This window comes from Protopterus annectens, chromosome 10.part0, assembly GCF_019279795.1.
Source record: "Protopterus annectens isolate FY-2018-M chromosome 10.part0, PAN1.0, whole genome shotgun sequence".
In the NCBI taxonomy this organism is placed as follows: domain Eukaryota; kingdom Metazoa; phylum Chordata; order Ceratodontiformes; family Protopteridae; genus Protopterus; species Protopterus annectens.
In genome coordinates this window covers 711,141,026-711,161,866 of record NC_056744.1, presented here as the reverse complement: position 1 = coordinate 711,161,866, position 20,841 = coordinate 711,141,026, and the positions used below count along the sequence as shown (strand labels likewise).

Below are 20,841 nucleotides of genomic sequence, written 5' to 3'. Positions count from 1 at the left end.
GAACTGTACTGTGCTACTGCTACTTACTGCAACTTTCCAAAGTATTACATATCCATTAGTGCTATCAGCTCTGAAAATGTTATTTGATGTTACCACCACCACTTTATGACACAGAATGTCAATTACTTAGGGTAATTCTCAATTTCAGTAGTACTTATTTCTTGTCAGGACATCTGTCTGAAGTTTTGATTACTTCACAAATTGCCAGAAAGGGACTACAAGTGGAGCAACATGCTGCTTGCACAATCCAACACAAAAACATTGAACTGGAATGGAAGAGAATATGTACCAATTAATTGTAATAACATGTTAAAAAATATATATAGATATATAAATAAAATGTTCCTTACATTTAGAAACCCCACCTGTCCAGCCTGCTGACCAGCCTCAGGACAGACAAGTTGAACAAACTCTTTTAAGGTCTCTTGACGGTGGTAATGGATTGCTGCTGCTGTGTGTGGGAAGTATGGTCCAGGTTGCTGGATAATCGGCGATGCTGAAAAATGAAGAGGTGATGGTGTTGCATGCGGACTAGCTAAAGAAGAAAAGAGAGAACCAAATGATCCTGCATTAAAACATGTAGAAAATGGAATTATATTTAAAAAATATGTAAAAGAAAAGCACTTTAATGAGAGAAAATGTCTCCATTACAAAATGAATGCACAGAAAACAATCTGAGACATACTCTCACTTCTCCATGTCATTTCATCATTAATAAATAAGTCCTGGGTGCATCAGATGATAAAAACAGAAAATTATTAGCACTGCCAACACTTCTTTCGACTAGAAATTCATTTTCCGTCACAGGTTTTCTATATAACCTTGCAGTCTTAGCCTAGGAACACATAATTTATATCTAATAAATTCACTTTGTTTTCTTTTACTACGTTTATGTGGAATTGTCTCATCTTAATACTGCTTTTCAGAGTATGAGTAATTTCTTGAAATTCTTGTACCACTTTTGTATAGTGAATGGCAAAACCTCTTTACAGCACCAAGACAAGGCAAGTAAAATCAGATAAAAACATTCAGTCAGTTTCCACATTTGCTGCAGTTTCGAACCAATTAAGCAGTTTAATAAAAAGGAAGTAAACATAAAACATTTAACCTCAATGAAATGCTCTTGGATTTACACTCACAATTACACTTCCTATAAACAAACATGTTGACTTTGGGTGAATCTACCAGATGAATTTCTATATGCTAGATATTCTGGTTACATGATACTGATTTTAAAGAAAGACAGAAGCATTTCTTCCAACCAATTAGAGTACTTCCCTGCTGTACACAACAAGCCACTAGTGCGAAAAATATCACAAGGACACTGGTCCTGTAATTTCCCTCCATGTGTTTGTGTATACACACACACACACACACACACACATATATATATATATATATATATATATATATATATATATACATATATGCATATATAAAATCCCTTTGTATAACATTCTGCTGAGAGAGCTCAATGAGGACTGAAAGGCTGCATGACAGAAGTGACAGACATGCAAATGAAAGTTCTACAACTTCGATTACTAAACTGCAATAAACATTTTCATATGCTTTTTGCCCCATGCCTGTTGGCTATCAAGCTTCTCCCAGTCAGACTTAAACCTGTTCACTCCCCTGTACTCCTTAGAAAGTACAGTTCTGTAAGCTGAAGTTACAGTAATGGTAGATGTTCGAATAATCACCTCTGCAGCAGCCTTACCTATATGTGTTATACTCTGCCAAGGATATAACAGCCAGCCAGCTTCACCTTCCACGGACTCAAACTGTCAAGCTGACTAAAAGACAAGTTTGGGCGCAAAACCCTTTAGACCTTTCCTACCAGCAGAAATAGGGAGGCTAAGCCCTACAAGGACAAAGACAGGAATAACAAAAAAAAAAAAAAAAAAAATTAATGTCCACACCCTGGCATAAAAAAAACACATAAAAAAACAGGAGAATGCAGGAATGGAGTGGCTACTGCAGCAGTGATCATTCAAACATCTGCTGTTATGATAACTTTAACGGACACATCTGTACTATTTTCTTTATATTGATTACTACTGCAGTAGCCTTAACCAGTAGTGTAGCTAGGTAGGGGCGAGAGGGGCAACTGCCCTGGGTGCAAAGTGATGGGGAACACAACTAGCCGCTACCAATCTTTTGTTACTGCAATACTGATTTTCAAAAGCCAGTGTTGCATCTGCCGTCAAACCCGAACCCTGTATCAATCCACATTGTAGCAAGCTATTTCATATATTTTAAAAGTTTTTTTTTTTTTTTTTTTTTTAACTAAAACATGAACATTGTAGCACTCCATGCAGGCAGTAGGGTTACCACCTGTCCCACTTTGCGAGTGACAGTCCCTCTTTGGGCAGTTGTGTCGGGCAAAAAAATTGAAAAAAATGGCAAATGTCCTGAGATTTTAGGACAGAATTATTTCCTATATTTTATGTAATAGTTGCATAAAACAGTTATTTTGTATTTGAAACACCTAAATGTTGTAAAAAACCGAATAAGCCACTAAAATGCTACAAGAAAAAGCATTTATTTAGGCAAAAAACTGATGTTGTCCTTTGTACTGCCCATGGGTATGTTTCACCCTGCAAAATCTGAAATATGTACCAGAAATGTCCCACTTTGGGCATTTGAAAAGGTGGCAACCCTAGCAGGCAGGGCATATACTATAGCAACTATTTGCTACAGTTTAAAAAGCAGATTTTTTTTAAACTAAAGCAGAAACACTGTAGCTCTCTGTATAGGCAGGGTTAGAACTTTAGCAACTATTTGTTACATTATGTTGAGAGAGAGTTGGGGCAGGGCACAGAAACAGGACCTGAAAGGCTGGGGTGGGGTGTGTGTGTGTCATGCATCTGGCCACCTGGTTGGTGTGCCAGTAGGAGGCATATCTTTTTTTTTTGCTCTTCACTTTAAGAGCGGTGGGGGTGGGGTGCAAATTCACAGCATCGGCCCAGGGTACTGGTTGAACCAGCTATGCTTCTGGTCTCAGCTATATGGGCAGATTACCATAACCAACCCGTGGTGGTGGTGCTGCGGTAGCATTGTCGCCTCACAGTAAGACGCTGTCCGGTTCGAATCTCAGCTAGAGCGTCTTCTGCGTGGAGACATGCGCAAATGGGCGTACCTTCATGGAAGGTTGTGCGTCAGGCCTGGCAAGCCGGTACGTAAAAATCCACTGCCAATTATTAGCGGACCGGAGTTCCGCTGTGGCAACCCCTAACCGGCAAAAGCCGAAAGACACAAACAAACCATACCTAACTATATTTGAGAGGTGGAAGCAGAAGGGTCCAGGAGCCCCTGGAGACTGGTCCTAGCAAAGCATGATCTAGACCTAGAGAAGGGATCCAGCTTATAGGACTTTGTAAACGTACGTAGAAAGAACCAAGTAACACCTTCTAGAATACTTCTAGAATCCAACACTTTCCAAAAAGACACAGAAGACGCCAAGTAACTAGTAGAGGGGGGCCTTACCCTGCCTGGAATAGATTTGTCATGGTGAGTACAACAGAAAGTAATAGCCTTAGACAACCATTTGGAAATAGTCTGTTTTGACACCAATTGTCCCTTATTCTTACCTTCACAAGAAATGAACAACTCATCCAAAGATCTGAAAGATTTAGTTCTGTCAAGATAGTAGCTGAGTTGTCTGTGGACATCCAAGGCATGGAGTATCCTTTCTCCCTCATTTTTACATTCAGAAAAGGAAATAAGGAGTTGGGCAGTTTGACTTAAAGTAAACTTGACACCACTTAAAGGACAACAACAGGATATTCAAGCAGATTGCACAACCTGCTGTCTCTTTTAGTCCCTGTTAGTTGCTACAGCCTCAAAAAATCAGAACCGCAGCTATAAAAAGTAATCCACTCAACTGTTTTACCTCTTAGGCTTGCTACCTTTCCATACTGTTTTACTTTCACTTTGGAAACCAAGTTGAAAACCCTCTAGCTGGCTCTTAAATGATGATGTCACAACTACCAGAGCTCTTGCTGTAGTTACAGGGATGTTTCCTCCCCCAAAGTGATGTAAGCACTGCCTGATTTGCATGCTCTGTAGAAGAGTCAGTGGACCTCCCACATTGTGATGTCAGAGCTGCCTTGTCCAGCCCCCTACACTCTATAAGGGTGAACAAAAGTATCACTTCTGGGACTTGGGAGGCTGCATTTTTGAAGCCAGTAATCATTTTATTATAAATCTCAATATCAAATTATAATGGCAAGTGCTAAGTAGCCGTCTTTGCTGGGCATGCATGCATGGCAATGGCTGGGATTGAATCCAAGTTTACATCTTTGTAGAGCAAAGGGGCAAGTGTGTGTGTGTGTGTGTGTGTGTGTGTGTGTGTGTGTGTGTGTGTGTGTGTGTGTGTGTGTGTGTGTGTGTGAATGCAAACAAGTGTGTGTGTGTGTGGGAGGGGGCAAGTGTATGTGTGTGAATGCAAGCATGGGGCAAGTGTGAATGCAAACAAGGGGCAAGTGTCTTTGTGTGTGAATGCAAGCAAGGGGCAAGTGTGTGTGTGTGTGGGCAAGTGTGTGTGTGTGAATGCACGCATAGGGCAAGTGTGAATGCAAGCAAGGGGTAAGTGTGTTTGTGTGTGAATGCAAGCAAGGGGCAAGTGTGTGTGTGTGTGTGTGTGTGTGTGTGTGTGTGTGTGTGTGAATGCAAGCATGGGGCAAGTGTGAATGAAAGCAAGGGGCAAGTGTGTGTGTGTGTGTGTGTGAATGCAAGCAAGGGGCAAGTGTGTGTGTGTGTGTGTGTGTGTGTGTGTGTGTGTGTGTGTGTGTGTGTGTGTGAATGCAAGCTAGGGGCAAGTGTGTGTTTATAGTGCATCATTTGTTAGCTATTTAACCAAACAGGAAGGAAAAATAAGTGAGAGTTTGATGCTTTGCAAAGCCCTGATTATTACCAGTACTATGGAGCTTGGTTCTAAATTTGGCAGGAGGAGTGCAACAAAAAAATTCTCCCACTGTAAGGAAGGAAAGGCTGACAAGAAAACAGTACATTAGTCTGGTCACCTGCTGTGAGCTGTCAATCACATGCAGATAATGGGTCAAATTACCCTTGTCTCTTTGACAGCTAGGGAAGGTAGGTGTGAAGGGGGAAGGGAGATACCTTGAAGAACTAGATTCAGCCTTCACAAAATAAATCAAGTTAACATTTCTAAGAAGAAAGAGCAATAAAATGCACTTTTCAATTCTGTTCTGTAGCATTTGCACTGCTTGTGTTTGAAGTAGTCATTGAAAAAGCATAACATGGAGTATCCTTTCTCCCTCATTTTTACATTCAGAAAAGGAAATAAGGAGTTGGGCAGTTTGACTTAAAGTAAACTTGACACCACTTAAAGGACAACAACAGGATATTCAAGCAGATTGCACAACCTGCTGTCTCTTTTAGTCCCTGTTAGTTGCTACAGCCTCAAAAAATCAGAACCGCAGCTATAAAAAGTAATCCACTCAACTGTTTTACCTCTTAGGCTTGCTACCTTTCCATACTATTTTACTTTCACTTTGGAAACCAAGTTGAAAACCCTCTAGCTGGCTCTTAAATGATGATGTCACAACTACCAGAGCTCTTGCTGTAGTTACAGGGATGTTTCCTCCCCCAAAGTGATGTAAGCACTGCCTGATTTGCATGCTCTGTAGAAGAGTCAGTGGACCTCCCACATTGTGATGTCAGAGCTGCCTTGTCCAGCCCCCTACACTCTATAAGGGTGAACAAAAGTATCACTTCTGGGACTTGGAAGGCTGCATTTTTGAAGCCAGTAATCATTTTATTATAAATCTCAATATCAAATTATAATGGCAAGTGCTAAGTAGCCATCTTTGCTGGGCATGCATGCATGGCAATGGCTGGGATTGAATCCAAGTTTACATCTTTGTAGAGCAAAGGGGCAAGTGTGTGTGTGTGTGTGTGTGTGTGTGTGTGTGTGTGTGTGTGTGTGTGTGTGTGTGTGTGTGTGTGTGTGTGTGAATGCAAACAAGTGTGTGTGTGTGTGGGAGGGGGCAAGTGTATGTGTGTGAATGCAAGCATGGGGCAAGTGTGAATGCAAACAAGGGGCAAGTGTGTTTGTGTGTGAATGCAAGCAAGGGGCAAGTGTGTGTGTGTGTGGGCAAGTGTCTGTGTGTGAATGCAAGCAAGGGGCAAGTGTGTGTGTGTGTGGGCAAGTGTGTGTGTGTGAATGCAAGCATGGGGCAAGTGTGAATGCAAGCAAGGGGTAAGTGTGTTTGTGTGTGAATGCAAGCAAGGGGCAAGTGTGTGTGTGTGTGTGTGTGTGTGTGTGTGTGTGTGTGTGTGCGTGTGAATGCAAGCTAGGGGCAAGTGTGTGTTTATAGTGCATCATTTGTTAGCTATTTAACCAAACAGGAAGGAAAAATAAGTGAGAGTTTGATGCTTTGCAAAGCCCTGATTATTACCAGTACTATGGAGCTTGGTTCTAAATTTGGCAGGAGGAGTGCAACAAAAAAATTCTCCCACTGTAAGGAAGGAAAGGCTGACAAGAAAACAGTACATTAGTCTGGTCACCTGCTGTGAGCTGTCAATCACATGCAGATAATGGGTCAAATTACCCTTGTCTCTTTGACAGCTAGGGAAGGTAGGTGTGAAGGGGGAAGGGAGATACCTTGAAGAACTAGATTCAGCCTTCACAAAATAAATCAAGTTAACATTTCTAAGAAGAAAGAGCAATAAAATGCACTTTTCAATTCTGTTCTGTAGCATTTGCACTGCTTGTGTTTGAAGTAGTCATTGAAAAAGCATAACATTTTAACCAATAGTTGACTATAACACAGCAGTGAATGCCTGTAAAATCAGTGCACTGACAGCAGCTTTAGGGGAAAACGTGTCAGACATGATGCATTTTTTTTGGAGCCAAACAATGCATTCTGAGATACTTGAGACAGACTAAACAATCAGAATTATTTCAAGATGCCAGACCCCATGTGGTCAGAGTCAGAAATTGCATATAAAAATATCTAAAAAGCTCTAAATAGTCCCAGAGTGGTGTTAAAGTGTAGGAAACTCCAAACCATGATGAAATAAACATGTTTTTTGAGTCTGTGGGTGCGGTTCTCCTTTAAGGCATACAAGTAAGATTAGTTCTCAAAGAAATTCTGTTCTTGTGGAAAATGAGGTAGGATTGATTCACCACAAGAGCTTGCATCTCAGATACCCTTCTTGCAGAGATCAGAGCAATCAATAAAACTGTTTTCCATGTTAAGAACCTCAAGTCTGCCAGATTGGTTCAAATGGAGCAAGTGTTAGTTTCTCTAACACAAAATTAAGATCCCATGGATGGGCCACCATTTTAATTGGAGGCCTCTTATGCAAATCCCCTTTCAAGAACATTCTGCCATACAACTACATTGAAAGTGGAGGATCCATGAGCAGACATGCTGAAATGGCTGATAAATGAACCTTGGTTAAGGAATAAGAAAGGCCATAGGACTGTATCTCATGCAAATATTGTAAAACCAGAGAAGAACTAGCCCTGAATGGGTAATGGTTGTGTTGCTGGCACCAACTAGAAAACCTTTTCCATTTGCTAATATATGATTTTCTAGTAGCAGGCTTTCTTGCCTCCATTAGTTTCTGCTGCACATCCTGAGAAAAACTTGTGTCTCAAAGGAATTCAGACCTTATCATCCAGGAAGTCAATTGAAGATGACTGACGTCAGAGTACACATCCTCAGAAAACAGGTGCCTCAAAGGAATTCAGACCTTATCATTCAGGCAGTCAATTGAAGATGACTGATGTCAGGGTGTATTAAACACCCCTGTTCTTGTGTGAATAGATCCATTTTGTGAGGAAGCTTGTGATAATTGTCCCTGACAATTTCCAAAAGATGTGAGAACCATGGTTGCCTGAGCCAGTAAGGAGTCACCACAATGATCTTTGGGGATTCCTTCTGAATCTTCAGAAGTTCCCTGAATATTAGTGGCAAGAGTAGAAACACATACAGGAACATTCCTGTCGAAAGAAAAGAAAAGGCATCTGCTTTCCAATTCATCTTGTATGGAGTTCTGTAACAGAATTTCACCAGTTGATTTTCTGGATAGGAAGCAAATAGGTCTACTTGATGAACTCCCTACAGAACAATCAAATCTTGAAAGACCCTCAAATTTTGTTTCCATTCATGAGGCTCTGCTCTGGTCCTGCTCAGTTTATCTGCAATACAATTTTGCTCTGATGGAATGTAGGATGCCTTTAGAGTGAGACTGAGCTGTGAAGCCATATCCCAAGCTAACATGGCTAGTCTAAAAAGGGAGTACAACCTGGTTCCCCCTTGCTTATTGATGTACCACGTCTCTGTATTATTGTCTACAACCACTTCAAGAGGTCCCAGGGACCAAAGATGGTTCAGAGAATTGAGTGCTTTTATCAAGGCAAGCATTTCCTTGATATTTATGGGACTGCATCTGTCTTTGGTATCCCCCACCCCATGCTTTCATCTCTCCCCCCCCCTGAAACGGCTCCCCAAACAAAGTCTGAAGCATCTGTGGTGACTCAGGGACCTCAATTTCAGAAAATCTGTTGTCTCCGCCAACTGATTTCTCTTCTGACAAACCCCAGTACTGGAATCTGAAGACACAAAAGATGTTGATGCTGGGACCAAAGAGATTTCAATTACTACTGTATCTTTCTCATATGGAGTCTTGCCGAGGTATCACGAGAATCATAGATGTCATGAAACCCAAAATCCTGAGATATTCCCTTGCAGTGGCTGAAGTGTGAATGGAAAACCTTAGAAATAATTCTAAATAAAGCTCTATTTTTTCCTGTGGAAGAAAAGCTGCTTGAACTGAGGTGTCTCACTGACATCTCATGAGCACAATTCTGTGTGAGGGAGTCAAGAAAAACTTCTGAATGTTCTCTTGGAATCCTAGCTTGTGCAAGAGATCTCTCACTCAAGACAGATTCCTGACAACATTTTTTAAAAGACTCTGAAAGATAAGAAAGTCATCTTAATATGGAAAAATATGGATACCCTGTCGCCTGCAATGAGCTATACGCTTTGTGAACACTTGATGCAATGGGTAGTCAAATAGCTAATGTAGAAAACTGATAATATGATCCAGACATACAGGGAAGATTGGTGTAATAGTTAAGATGTTTGCCTTATAGACACAAGGTACAGGGTTTGATTCTCATATGGGATAATTGGCTAGGCTTATAATGACCCACAAGGGCAGTTAGCCTAGTACTAACCTATGAACCTTATAAAACCTTAAGAAATGCCTGAAATCTGGATGGATAGGGATGTGATGATAAGCACCTTTTAAATATTCCGTTACCAGAAAGCTTGAATGAGGAAGAAGAGGTAATAGGCTGTGAAGTTGCATCATTTTAAATCTGGCACTATCACAAACAGGTTTAGGAAAAAAAGATCTAGAATTGCTATGAAAGCATTTTCCTTCTTTGGCACTGAAAACGTCTTTGACTAAAAACATTTTCCCACCTGTGAAGAGTGAACTGATTCCATCACTCTCTGGGACAGCATGTAATGTAGACCAGGTGGAAATAAGAGTCTGATTTGGAGCATGAGGAATTATCCCTGGAAAGGAAGACTTTTCTTCCACTGCCATCAGTATACCTGATGAATGATTTTCAGAATCTATTTGTCTGAAACAATCTGTTGCCAAAGAGAAAAATGGAGATTCAAACTTTTTGGAAGACAAAAAGGGCCAGGGTAGAAGGGGGGGGGGGGTCACAAGGTCTCTTGAATAGTTAGACTTGTTGAAATGTCCTTAGTTTTGGGAGGTTTTAGACTTATTTTGGAACCTCCTTGCCACTTCTTAAACATCTGCTTACCTGAATTCTGTTGAGACTGTTTATTCTGTTTTTTGCCGAAACTGGATGAGGAAAAAGGAAATCTATTGGACAATTTGAAGAAGGAGGGCTGAAAAATGTTTAGAAATTCCCCTGGATCAGCTTGCCCACTTCATTACACTTTTTGATCACCTCTGCAGCAGAGGAGCCAAACACTAATTTTCTATCCAAGGGAGAATTTAAAATCTCACTTTTACCATGATCTAAAGGGTTCTGAGAATTTCTATCCAAGGTAGAGTTGCCACCTTTTCAAATGCCGGTACAAACATCAGATTTTGCAGGCCAAAATATACCCACGGCCAGTACAAAAGACAGAACTTCAGTTTTTACCTAAATAAAAAGCTTATTCTTGTAGAATTTTAGTTGCTTATTCTGTTTCTTATAACATTTAGGTGTTTCAAATACAGAATAACTGTTTTATGCAACTATTATAGGAAATAATCTTGCCCTAAAATCTCAGGACATTTACCATTTTTACAATTTTTTGCAGGACACAACTGCCCAAAAAGGGACTGTCCCTTGCAAAGTGAGATAGGTGGTAACACTAATCCAAGGAAGAATTTAAAATCTCATTTTTACCATCATCTGGAAGGTTCTGAGAATGCATACCTGCTATTGTATTGTGCACTGCTGCTTTCTGACATATGGGCAACTAAGTTCAAGAGGGGAATGAGGTAATACTGAATGGAAAGTGGTAGAAGGGACTCATGTTCCCAAAAGGCTGCTTCTCCACTAAGGCAGGATGGACACATACATTGCACAACATGCTTTCCACTTACAGGAATGCAAGCTAAAGCATGTCACAGATAATTACCAGTAAACATTCCCTAAAGGTGGAAGCTATCTATTAGAAATTTGGGCTGATATGGGAGGAAATGGAAGAAAAACCATGTCAATGAAGTGCTGTAGCAGCTGTCTCTCTCTTGTAGGCCGTCTCTAACTGCCAAGCGCCTCCAAACCAAAATTTTATATCATAATCATTTCGAAAGAAGAACCATTTCAATTAAGATATGGAGGGGCAGAATATCAGCTGTATAAGGCAAAATAAACCCCTTCACCCCCTAAAGGGCCCATATCTATACAGGAAGAATGCAGTGTCCCTGTAATCACAACTACACAGGTAAAAGCTGCACTCTCTAAAGCCAAAAACACAGCATCCATGGGACCAGACAACATCCCAGGGTGCGTTTAACACGAACTTCAGAATGAACTGGCTCCCCACTTAAGCACCATGTTTAATAATAGCCTCGTATCAGGCTTTGTGCCCACTGAATGGCACACAGCAACAGTTATCCCACTCCACAAAGGGGGAGCCACCACTGATTCCGGAAACTATCGTGCTATTAGTCTGACGAGCCTGGTCTGCAAGGCCATGGAACTCATAAACAAAGACATTGATAACATTCAAACTCTGGATCACACCCAGTTCAGGTTTGTGAATGGCAGATCATGCCTCCTGAACCTGATCGACTTCGTTGAGGCAGTCACCAAAGCCGTAGATGAGGGTAAGGTGGTTCACACAGCCTATCTTGACCTCGCCAAGGCTTTCGACACCATCCCCCATTCTGGAATTATAGCTAAACTCACTAAACTAGGTATAAATCCCTACGTCACAAGATGGGTTGCCAACTGGCTCACTGACAGAACCCACACTGTAAAAGTTGCAGACTCCAAATCTGACCTCAAACCAGTGACAAGTGGAGTACCACAGGGTTCAGTCCTGGGACCTGTCCTGTTTGGTATCTACTTCTCTGAAGTACAGGCTAACACAGAAGGCCTCTGACTAACGAAGTTCGCAGATGACTGCAAACTAGGAACCATAGTCAAGTCCCCAAATGATGTGGACATCCTACAGAAGGGCCTCTCTGAGACAGATGCCTGGTGTCAGAGCCATGGCCTCAAGCTCAATGCCAAAAATGCAGTATCATCCCCTTTGGTAAAAACTCTGTGCCCATGAACTACCACATAGGCAGCAATCTACTTAACACCAAATGTGTGATAAGAGACCTTGGGACCCAGGTGGACAGTAGTCTCTCCTTTGATAGTCACATTGCCAGAGTAGTCAGGAAGTCCTTCTACATGGCACACTTCATCATAAAAGGGTTCTCATCCAGGAAAAAAGAGGTCATTGTTCCCCTCTACTCGACACTCATTAGACCCATTATAGAGTACAATGCCCCTTTTGGAATGCACCTCACAAGACATCTGCAGCAGCTGGAAAAACCACAGAAGTACCTCACAAAGAGGATTACTGGCCTCAAACAAATGCCCTACACTGATCGTCTCAAAAAACTCCAGCTTTATTCTGTAGCATATTGCCTACTCCGAGGTGATCTCTGCCTAACATATAAAGCTATGTCAAACCCAGAGCTGTTGGACATGCTACACCTGAAGAAATCCCAATCCCTCTGAGCTACACACTCTAGGGACCTAAACTTTGTCACCACAATAAACAAGACATGCTGGAGGGATACATTCCTGTCCAAGAGACTTCCCATACTCTGGAACAGGCTACCCATATATGTCAAGCAAATTTCTTCATTAGCACTCTTCAAGAAAAATCTTGATGAGTACATAGGAAATAGGAAACACACCCCAGGGATCACTTCTGTGTCTCTGCTCGACAGTGGCACACGAAAATAACTTTCTTGGGTGGCATAAGCCACCTTGTTGGCTAGGCATACGTAGGCCCTTGGGCCGATAGCATAGTACCTACCTATGAACCTATGGTATCTGATGCTTTGATGTACAGTTTTCTTAAAATAAAAAAAGAGTAATGAAGATATTCAGTCTAAGTTAATGAAGCTGTCCATGTGTATGTAACTGGCTCTTGAGATGAAGTCCAAAAGCAGATAATGAAAGCAGCAAACTTATATAACACACACAAATATAGAAATCTTCCAAAAGAGGCGGGGGGGGGGTCAGGGCATTACACTAGACTAGATAATTCAGCTACATGTGTGTGCCAAGAAAATCTCTGCACTCCAAGCAGCAAACTTTGACTCTTAAAAGGTGAGTATACATGTGCAGAGTCATCACCGGGATCCACCTCCTGCATAGATAGGTAAAAATAATGGTGATATTTTATTACTTACCCAGGAGCTTTTAACCAAATTATGTCAAAATTTGTGGTGGAAACTTAAATGCACAGGAACAAAAAATAATGATAGCAAGAATATGGACCTATACAACAGTGCTTTGTATACAACAGGCACACAGCTGAACTCTAAGAACTCATGTAATATATGCAGTGGAAAGAGTAAAGGCATTATTGCTTAAAAAAAAAAAAAAATATATATATATATATATATATATATATATATATATATATATATATATATATATGCGTGTGTGTGTATGTACACACAACTATTTCTTACAAGGAATCTACTCATCTGTAAAATAGGACTGCTAGTCATAACTCTCATTGTCTTTTTAACTATAAAAAAGAATAGTAGCTGTCTTTCTTACTATACCTATAATGCCTTGGCTACATCGCTACTGACACACTTACACAGTCTGTTCTATCCTTGGAGTTTAAAATACATGGAATTTTAGACAAAGTTAAGAACTAACTGAAACTAACATTCAGAATTCCAGTGTTTACACAGGCATGTAGGAAGTTTTCTCATAGCCACAAATCATATTTGTCCTTGCCTTTATATCTTAAGGAAACAGTTAACAGAGAATCAGGAAATGATTTCATGTGGATGTAATGCAAAGGCAAACTGCAATAACTTGGTAAAATGTTCATTCTGCTATGGATTAGTTTGAGGAAACTGTTAGCTATAAACGTCTATAATGAAAGTACATTTAGCATGACTGAAAAAAGCTGAAGCAATACTGTTCATGAAGAAAGCGTATAATATTTTGTAATAAAGGTTACAGTAAAGCTTTTAAATAAATGAAAAGAATAATACATCTCAGAAGAAAAACAAACGTTCATGCTGAGAGTGCCCACTCTGTGAACAGGAAGGGTGTTGTTAACGTCAATGACCTTGGCCCTCCAAAATGTAGTTAGTCTAGCCAATATAAATACTCTATACAAACAATAATGTAGTTAAATCTTTCTTCCTAACAGAAGATCTGCCTCATTGGCAATTTTAAAGTAGATTTCAAAGTATTTTGTAAACTCACAATCAATGACTGAAATAGCAGCTGGTAAGATAATTGTAACAGAAGTCCTTCACATATTCTTAACATATCACAGGCTAAAAATACTGAATGTATATTAAGATAAATGATTGCTGTGTGAACCTGTTACATCCATAACATCCTTTATGTCTTCAACATGTAATATTTAGGAGTTTGCATTGTTTTGGCCTATGCTGAAAGTGATGCAACCAAAGGATGTGATAGAAAAATATTTAGCCCCAGCAATATATATATATATATATATATATATATATATATATATAATACTATAACACATTCACACCAATATTTAAGCACACTGACCTTAATTAACAATGGCAAAGTAAATGTACAATGCTTCTGTTGAATCTGCCTTGCAATGCAAAAAATATCTGTTGTTAAGACAGACATTTTGGGGCTACAGTTCTCAAATTTGTAAGCTACAAAAAGAAAGGGCTATATTAAAATGTTTTTTTTTCAAATTATCTTCCTACCCCAAGGTGTACTGTGGTGGTGGTGCTGCGGTAGCGTTGTCGCTTCACGGCAAGACGTTGTCCTGTTCGATTCTCAGTTAGAGCGCCTTCTGTGAGGAGACATGCGTGAATGGGCGTACCTTAGTTGAAGGTTGTGCGTCAGGGCTGGCAACTCGGCACGTAAAAATCCACTGGCAATCATTAGCGGACCGGAGTTCCGCTGTGGCAACCCCTAACCGGGAAAAGCCGAAAGACACAACAACAACAACATCTTCCTACCCCAAGGTGTCAGGTGTATGTATGTCATCCCATACTACTTTACTGTTCGTTTTTATCCACAGAATAAACTTATAAAAGGTTCAAGATACACTGCACATGGCAACACTGCTTAGCTGTACCAGCATAAATTATTCCTTTAAAAACTGGTAATATTGTTTGTTTTTTAAGTCGTGATGTGTTAACTAGGCTGGTAGCTCTCAAAGGTTACGGTATGGATGTAGATTGTGTTTGCTGGTTTGAATCTCAAGTCCTCCAATCTGCATTCAAAGAGATTAATACCTCTACTGACAAATCTTAGAAGGACTGCAGCAGGAACTGAGCCAAGTGCAGTAGGCGGGTGCACAGGCTTGAGGAACAGTGGAGAGAGAAAGATGGGAGTTTTGGAACACTGCTGTCCTAGCAACTGGATGAGGAGTTGAGGCTATAGATACCGGTGGCTATATAGCTTATTATAGTCAAACTTGGATCCACTGTCCTTTTTGGGAATCCATACTTCTGCGTACTGCTGTCAGTCTATGTGTGGTGACTATTTTTTTTTTACGTGACTATTTACAATGGATGGACCCTCTAAGCCGTTGGAATGGCTACAACAGTGTGCAGTCCAGTGCTGTACAAGATGTATATTCTAAATGTAATTTATAGGGGTGATGACCTCGGATGCATCCTGTCAGCATTTTTCCTCTTATTGCCTCCATCCTCAGATGGTGCCCTTGCCATTTTTGGAGTCAGAGGTGTCAGTTCTGCTGTTTAAGACTCTCAGATTTGGAGGGAGCGTACTCGCATGTTATCACAAACTGTAAGAAAAAGTAGCCCTCTACGCACTGCTATATCCAGTTTAGCAGATTATCTGTGTTCTATTAATCTGTCTACATTTACTTATACGTTGCAGTCTCCTAATTAAGGAGACCGTGCTTTGTATTACGATTAAGACAAACTTAGTTTGTAGTCTTACTGCCGGGACCTTTTGCGGTTGCTATATTTTCAAGTATATTTTGTTTATAAGAGAATATATATTTTGTGGTATATTTTCAAGATATTACCTGTCGCATTTCAAACTGCTTTACATAATGCATTGTTGTAACCATTGTCTACACCTAACACTAAAGGTGCTGCCACTTCTTTTCCTCTCCCCTCTGCTATTTACACTGACACATCTTATCACATCCCCCCTGCAATTCTCCCCTTACCCTCCACTTGGAACTTACATCCCTCACAAAATCTATCCAGGTCCTACCACACTCCTTTATGCCCACACTCACTGCACTCTATCAGACTATTTTTTCTTTAAAACTAAATTACTCCCCTCATCAAAACAAATCCCAAAAGTACAGTTGTGTACCTACCATAAATGTAGATGTTCGAGTGTATTCACTGTTGCAGTCATTATACTTGGGTTATCCTGCTGGCAGGCTACCCGCAGTCGGCCTGAATTCCAAAGTCTTGGTCTGGCGTCGGTTGCTGTCGCCTCTTCCCTGACGTCAGTGCACCAGGGGTATAAAAGATGCAGCCGACGCCATTTTCTTCAGTTTTTCTTGCCCCAGATGTCAGGTGCCCCCAAAAGGGTAGGCTAAAATAATGCCAATAAGTATGTATGCACTAAAGTAAACATTTCCTTCATCTACAAACAAATACACCACATAGGTTGTATAGAATAGAGAAGTACAGATAAGTCCCAGCAAAGAAAAGGGGGATGGTGGGTGGGTAACCTGGACTGCAACAGTGAATACACTCGAACATCTACATTTATGGTAGGTACACAACTGTACTATGTTCATCGTGTTTCACTGTTGCAGTCATTACACTTGGGTTGAATCCCAAAGCTGAGGTTGGGTGGCTAGGTCTAAATAGGGTTTGGAGAAGCTATAAGGCCCTGCAGAACGGCAGTGGCAAAGCCTGCTCTGGATTTAGAGTAGAGAGGTAAGTGGTAGTGCCATGTAAAAGTGTGCACTGAACTTCAAGTTGCAGCCTCTAAAATGTCTTTGGTTGGTACTCCTCTGAGGAAGGCTGCTGACGTGGCTGCTGCTCTGGTTGAATGTGGCCTAATGCCCTTAGGCACTGATTTGCCATGTTGTGAATAGCAGAAGCGAATGCAGTGGCCTATCCATTTTGAAATCGTCTGCTTTGAGATGGCCTTTCCTTGTGATCCTGCAGCATATGCCACTAAGAGTTGCTCAGTCTTTCTGAAAGCTTTAGTTCTGTCCAAGTAAAAGTGTAGCTGTCTGTGTATGTCCAAAGAATGCAGGAGTCTCTCACCCTTATTCTGTGTTTTTGGATAAAAGGTAGGCGAATGAATGGTTTGGTTAAAGGCCACGCTGGACACTACCTTAGGCATAAATGTCGGGTTTGTCCTCGAAGAAACCCTGTCTGGATGGAAAATGATAAAAGGTTCCACAGCCATGAGTGCCTGTAACTCTGAGACTCGTCTTGCAGAGGTTATTGCTAGGAGCAGAGCTGTTTTCCATGATAAGATCTTTATCTCAGCTGTATTGGCTGGCTCAAAAGGAGGCGGTGTGAGTTTTTCCAAGACATAATTGAGGTCCCATGCAGGTATCCGTGCTCTCCTTGGAGGTCTTATGTTTTTGGCCCCTCTGAGGTACTGCCTTAGCAATGGATGAGAAAAAATAGATGGTTCCGTATTGTAATGAGCTGAAATGGCAGAGGCATGGATTTTAATTGATGAAAAGGATAGGCCTTTGTCCAGATCACAGTTAGGTATTGTAAAATCTGAGGAATATTTGGTACAAACGTGTCAATTCCTTGTGCCTGGTTCCAAGCACAGAATCTCTTCCATTTTTCTGCATAAGATTTCCTGGTACTGGGTCTCCTGGCCTCCAAAATAACATCCATCACTGCTTTAGAGAGAGGTGTGTTATGAATGGCTACATTATCCGCCATGCTGCCAGATTTAGTGTCCTGAGTTGACTGTGCAGTATCCGATTGTTTCGTTGGGTCAGTAAGTGAGGCATTAGAGGTAATGACCAGGCTGGGCCTTGAGGCAAGCTCTTTAGGATTGGGTACCAGTGCTGTCAGGGCCAGTCTGGGGCAATCACAATCATTTTTGGCTTCTCTTGTCTGACCTTTAGGAGTACCTTGGGGAGGAGAGGCAGAGGAGGAAAGGCATATACTGTTAGGGATTTCCAGCTGAATGATAGAGCATCCACTTTCCATGCTTGGTTGTGATAAGTCCTTGTGCAGAATCTCTGTAGTTGGCAGTTGTGAGGGGAGGCAAATAGATTTATTTCTGGGCATCTCCATTTCTTTGTTATCATGCTGAAAACTTGTGGATCCAGTTTCCACTCGTGGGGATCCATGAGGTTTCTGCTTAGTTCGTCTGCCAGAGTATTTATCCTTCCTGGCAGGAATTGTGCTTGCAGGTGTACTTGGTAAGTCAATGCTGTGTCCCACAAAATCATGGCTAGTCTGCAGAGGGGATAGGAATGCGTTCCTCCCTGCTTGTTTATGTACCACATGACTGTAGTATTGTCTGTCTTTATCAGCAGTTGTCCTGGATGAAGCAGATCCTTGAAGGCTATCAGGGCATTTTGAACAGCTAGCATCTCTTTTTGATTGATATGTAGATGCATTTGGGTTGTGGACCATGTGCCCTGAATACATTTTCCTGCCATGTGTGCCCCCCAGGCATAGTCTAATGCATATGTTGTTAATGTCTGCCTGGCTGTGGGTAAAGTGAATGGCTGTCCCTTGTTGTGGTGACAGGCCTGTGCCCACCATCGAAACTCCTGCTGTAGGCAGGGAATGAGGGTAATTAATGTTTCCAGGCTGTGGCAATGTTGAGTCCAAACACTTTTTAGATACCATTGTAGTTTCCTCATATGCAGTCTTGCATATGGAATTAGCAGAATGCAGGATGCCATGAAACCCAAAGCCTGCAGAATTTTTCTTGCAGATAACTGGGTCTTTGTTGCCAACATTTTGAAGTAAGAAGTCAGTTGCCTTTGTTTGTCTGGTGTGAGATAAGCCATCTGGGCAGTTGTATTTAAGCTTGCACTCAGGAATATTATCTCTTGAGAGGGTACTAGTTTTGATTTATTTTCGTTTATTGTGTACCCTAGGCAAATTAGTAATCTTTTTACAAACGCCAGATGCTTTAGTAGAATGTCCTTGTTCTCTGCTTGAATAAGGCAGTCGTTCAAGTAAGGATATATTTGAATTCCTCTTTGTCTGCAAAATGCAATTACTGGTGCCAGGAATTTTGTGAAGACCCTGGGCGCAGTAGATAAGCCAAAGGGCAGTGCAGAGAATTGGTAGTGCATTGAGCCAGCTATGAATCTGAGGTATCTTCTGCAAGTTAGTCTGATTGGGACATGCAGGTATGCCTCTTTTAGGTCCAATGTTACAAGCCAAGCCTTCTTGCCCAGCATGGGCAGAAGTTGTTGCAGAGTCAACATTTTGAATTTTGGAATGTCCAGAAATGTGTTTAGAATAGACAGGTCGAGTATTGGTCTCCAGGCTTTGTCCTTTCTGGGTACCAAGAAAAGTCTTGAGTAAAGTCCTTGTCCCTGCTCTTGCTGTGGTACTCGCTGAATGGCCCTCATGTCCATGAGAGACGAAACTTGTTTATGTGCCTCTGCCCATTGATTGTGTGGCAGGTCTGGCATACCTTTTGACCTTGGCAGGTTGTGAAAATGGAACCTGTAGCCCTGTGACACTATATTCAAGACCCATTTGTCCTGGGTGATCATGTGCCAATTTTGTTAAAAAAGTGCTAGTTTCCCCCCTAAGGGGGCTGCCAAAAGATAAGTGCTTGGTGCTGGCAGAGGAAAGTCATTGGGACTGTTTCCTGTACGGCTGAGATTTGTCTTCTCTGCTTTTGGAGGTAGAAGCACCCCATTGTTTAGACCTGTATGAGCCTTGGGGCTGGGATTTGCCTCTGGGGGAGTCTGTATCTGCCTCTTTGTGGCCTGTCTAACACTGGAAAGGACCAATTCTTTGAAGGCCAGTTCCTGCTAAATCTGGGTGGCTGTACCTGTAAGAAATCCTTAACTGTCTACATAGATTTCGCTTTGTCCTCCATTTTCTTCAACACCTCTTCTGCTTTAACACCAAACAAAGTATCATGCTGTAGTGGAGCATCTAATAATTTTGCTTTAACATGATCAGGTAGATTCTGCTCCTTTAACCAAGCATGCCTCCTAATGACAGTACCCTTAACAGCGGCCCTGCAGGAGGCCTCCAGAGAGTCAAAACCACAGTGCAAAGTATGCTTTCCCACTTGTTCAGCTGCATGCAATAAATCCTGCATTTCTTTATTTTCTGTACATTCAGAATTTGTCAACATTTTCTGTTTAAGCAGTGACATTAAGTATTGCTGATATTTAAGCATATGAAACTGACAATTTAAAGCTCTTACAGCCAAGGTAGCAGAAGTATAAATCTTTTCCCCCCATCTGTCCAGTGCCCTTGAATCCCTGTCTGAGGGGATAGGGTTTTTTTGCAGTGGAAGCCTTGACCCCTTTGGGACCTTGAGAAATAGTTTCTGGGTCAGCAGCAGGGTTTTTATAAAGAAATTTATGGGAATCTGGAACCCTGTAGTATCCATCTGGCTTAACAGGTGCTGGAGGTAAAGAGTCTGGAGACAGTCCAGACTCTGAAAATACATCATCTACAATGTCTAAAACAGGAGGAATAGCAAGAGGCCTGTGCTGAGGAAGTAAAAGGAAGTCTCTAAGCCTTTTCTTAGATTCTGAGTAGTCTTGGCTCTCCCAGTGGAAGTGCTCCCTCATGGTATGCAGGGTTTCCCCAAAAGAGTAATCCTCAGGAGGAGAGGCTGAAGGGATAGATTCCTCAGCATCAGAATCCTCATAGGGAGGAAGGGAGTATTCATGTTCAGAAGAGGAATCAGAGGAAATGGAAACCTGATCTGAAGATTCATATTATGTCTCTTGCATAGGCCTCTTATCAGGAGGGGGATGGGAACCCCTGCTCAAAGTAATTAGGTCTTCGGCCATTTTCAGCATTTGTTTTTAAGGCATGGAGGCCTGTCCATGGGATTGCTGTACTTGTTTCTTTGTCTTTAGTGGAGCTTTAATCTTTGCCTTTGAAGCTGAAGTCGGTTTTACATACAACTGTGTAGGCCTGAAAACACCCTCAGAAGCCGAT

The 20,841-nt window shown here is 41.4% G+C and overlaps 1 protein-coding gene across 4 annotated transcripts in view; it reads right to left on the bottom strand.

The window, feature by feature from the left end:
• Positions 1-20,841, bottom strand: part of NFIA (nuclear factor I A) — a 1,748,145-nt gene that overhangs the window by 283,310 nt on the left and 1,443,994 nt on the right. For all 4 annotated transcript variants that reach the window (XM_044085539.1, XM_044085540.1, XM_044085537.1 and 1 more), the window contains one exon: positions 351-535. In XM_044085539.1, coding sequence (XP_043941474.1) covers positions 351-535 — 185 coding nt within the window. The remainder of the gene's footprint in view (positions 1-350; positions 536-20,841) is intronic.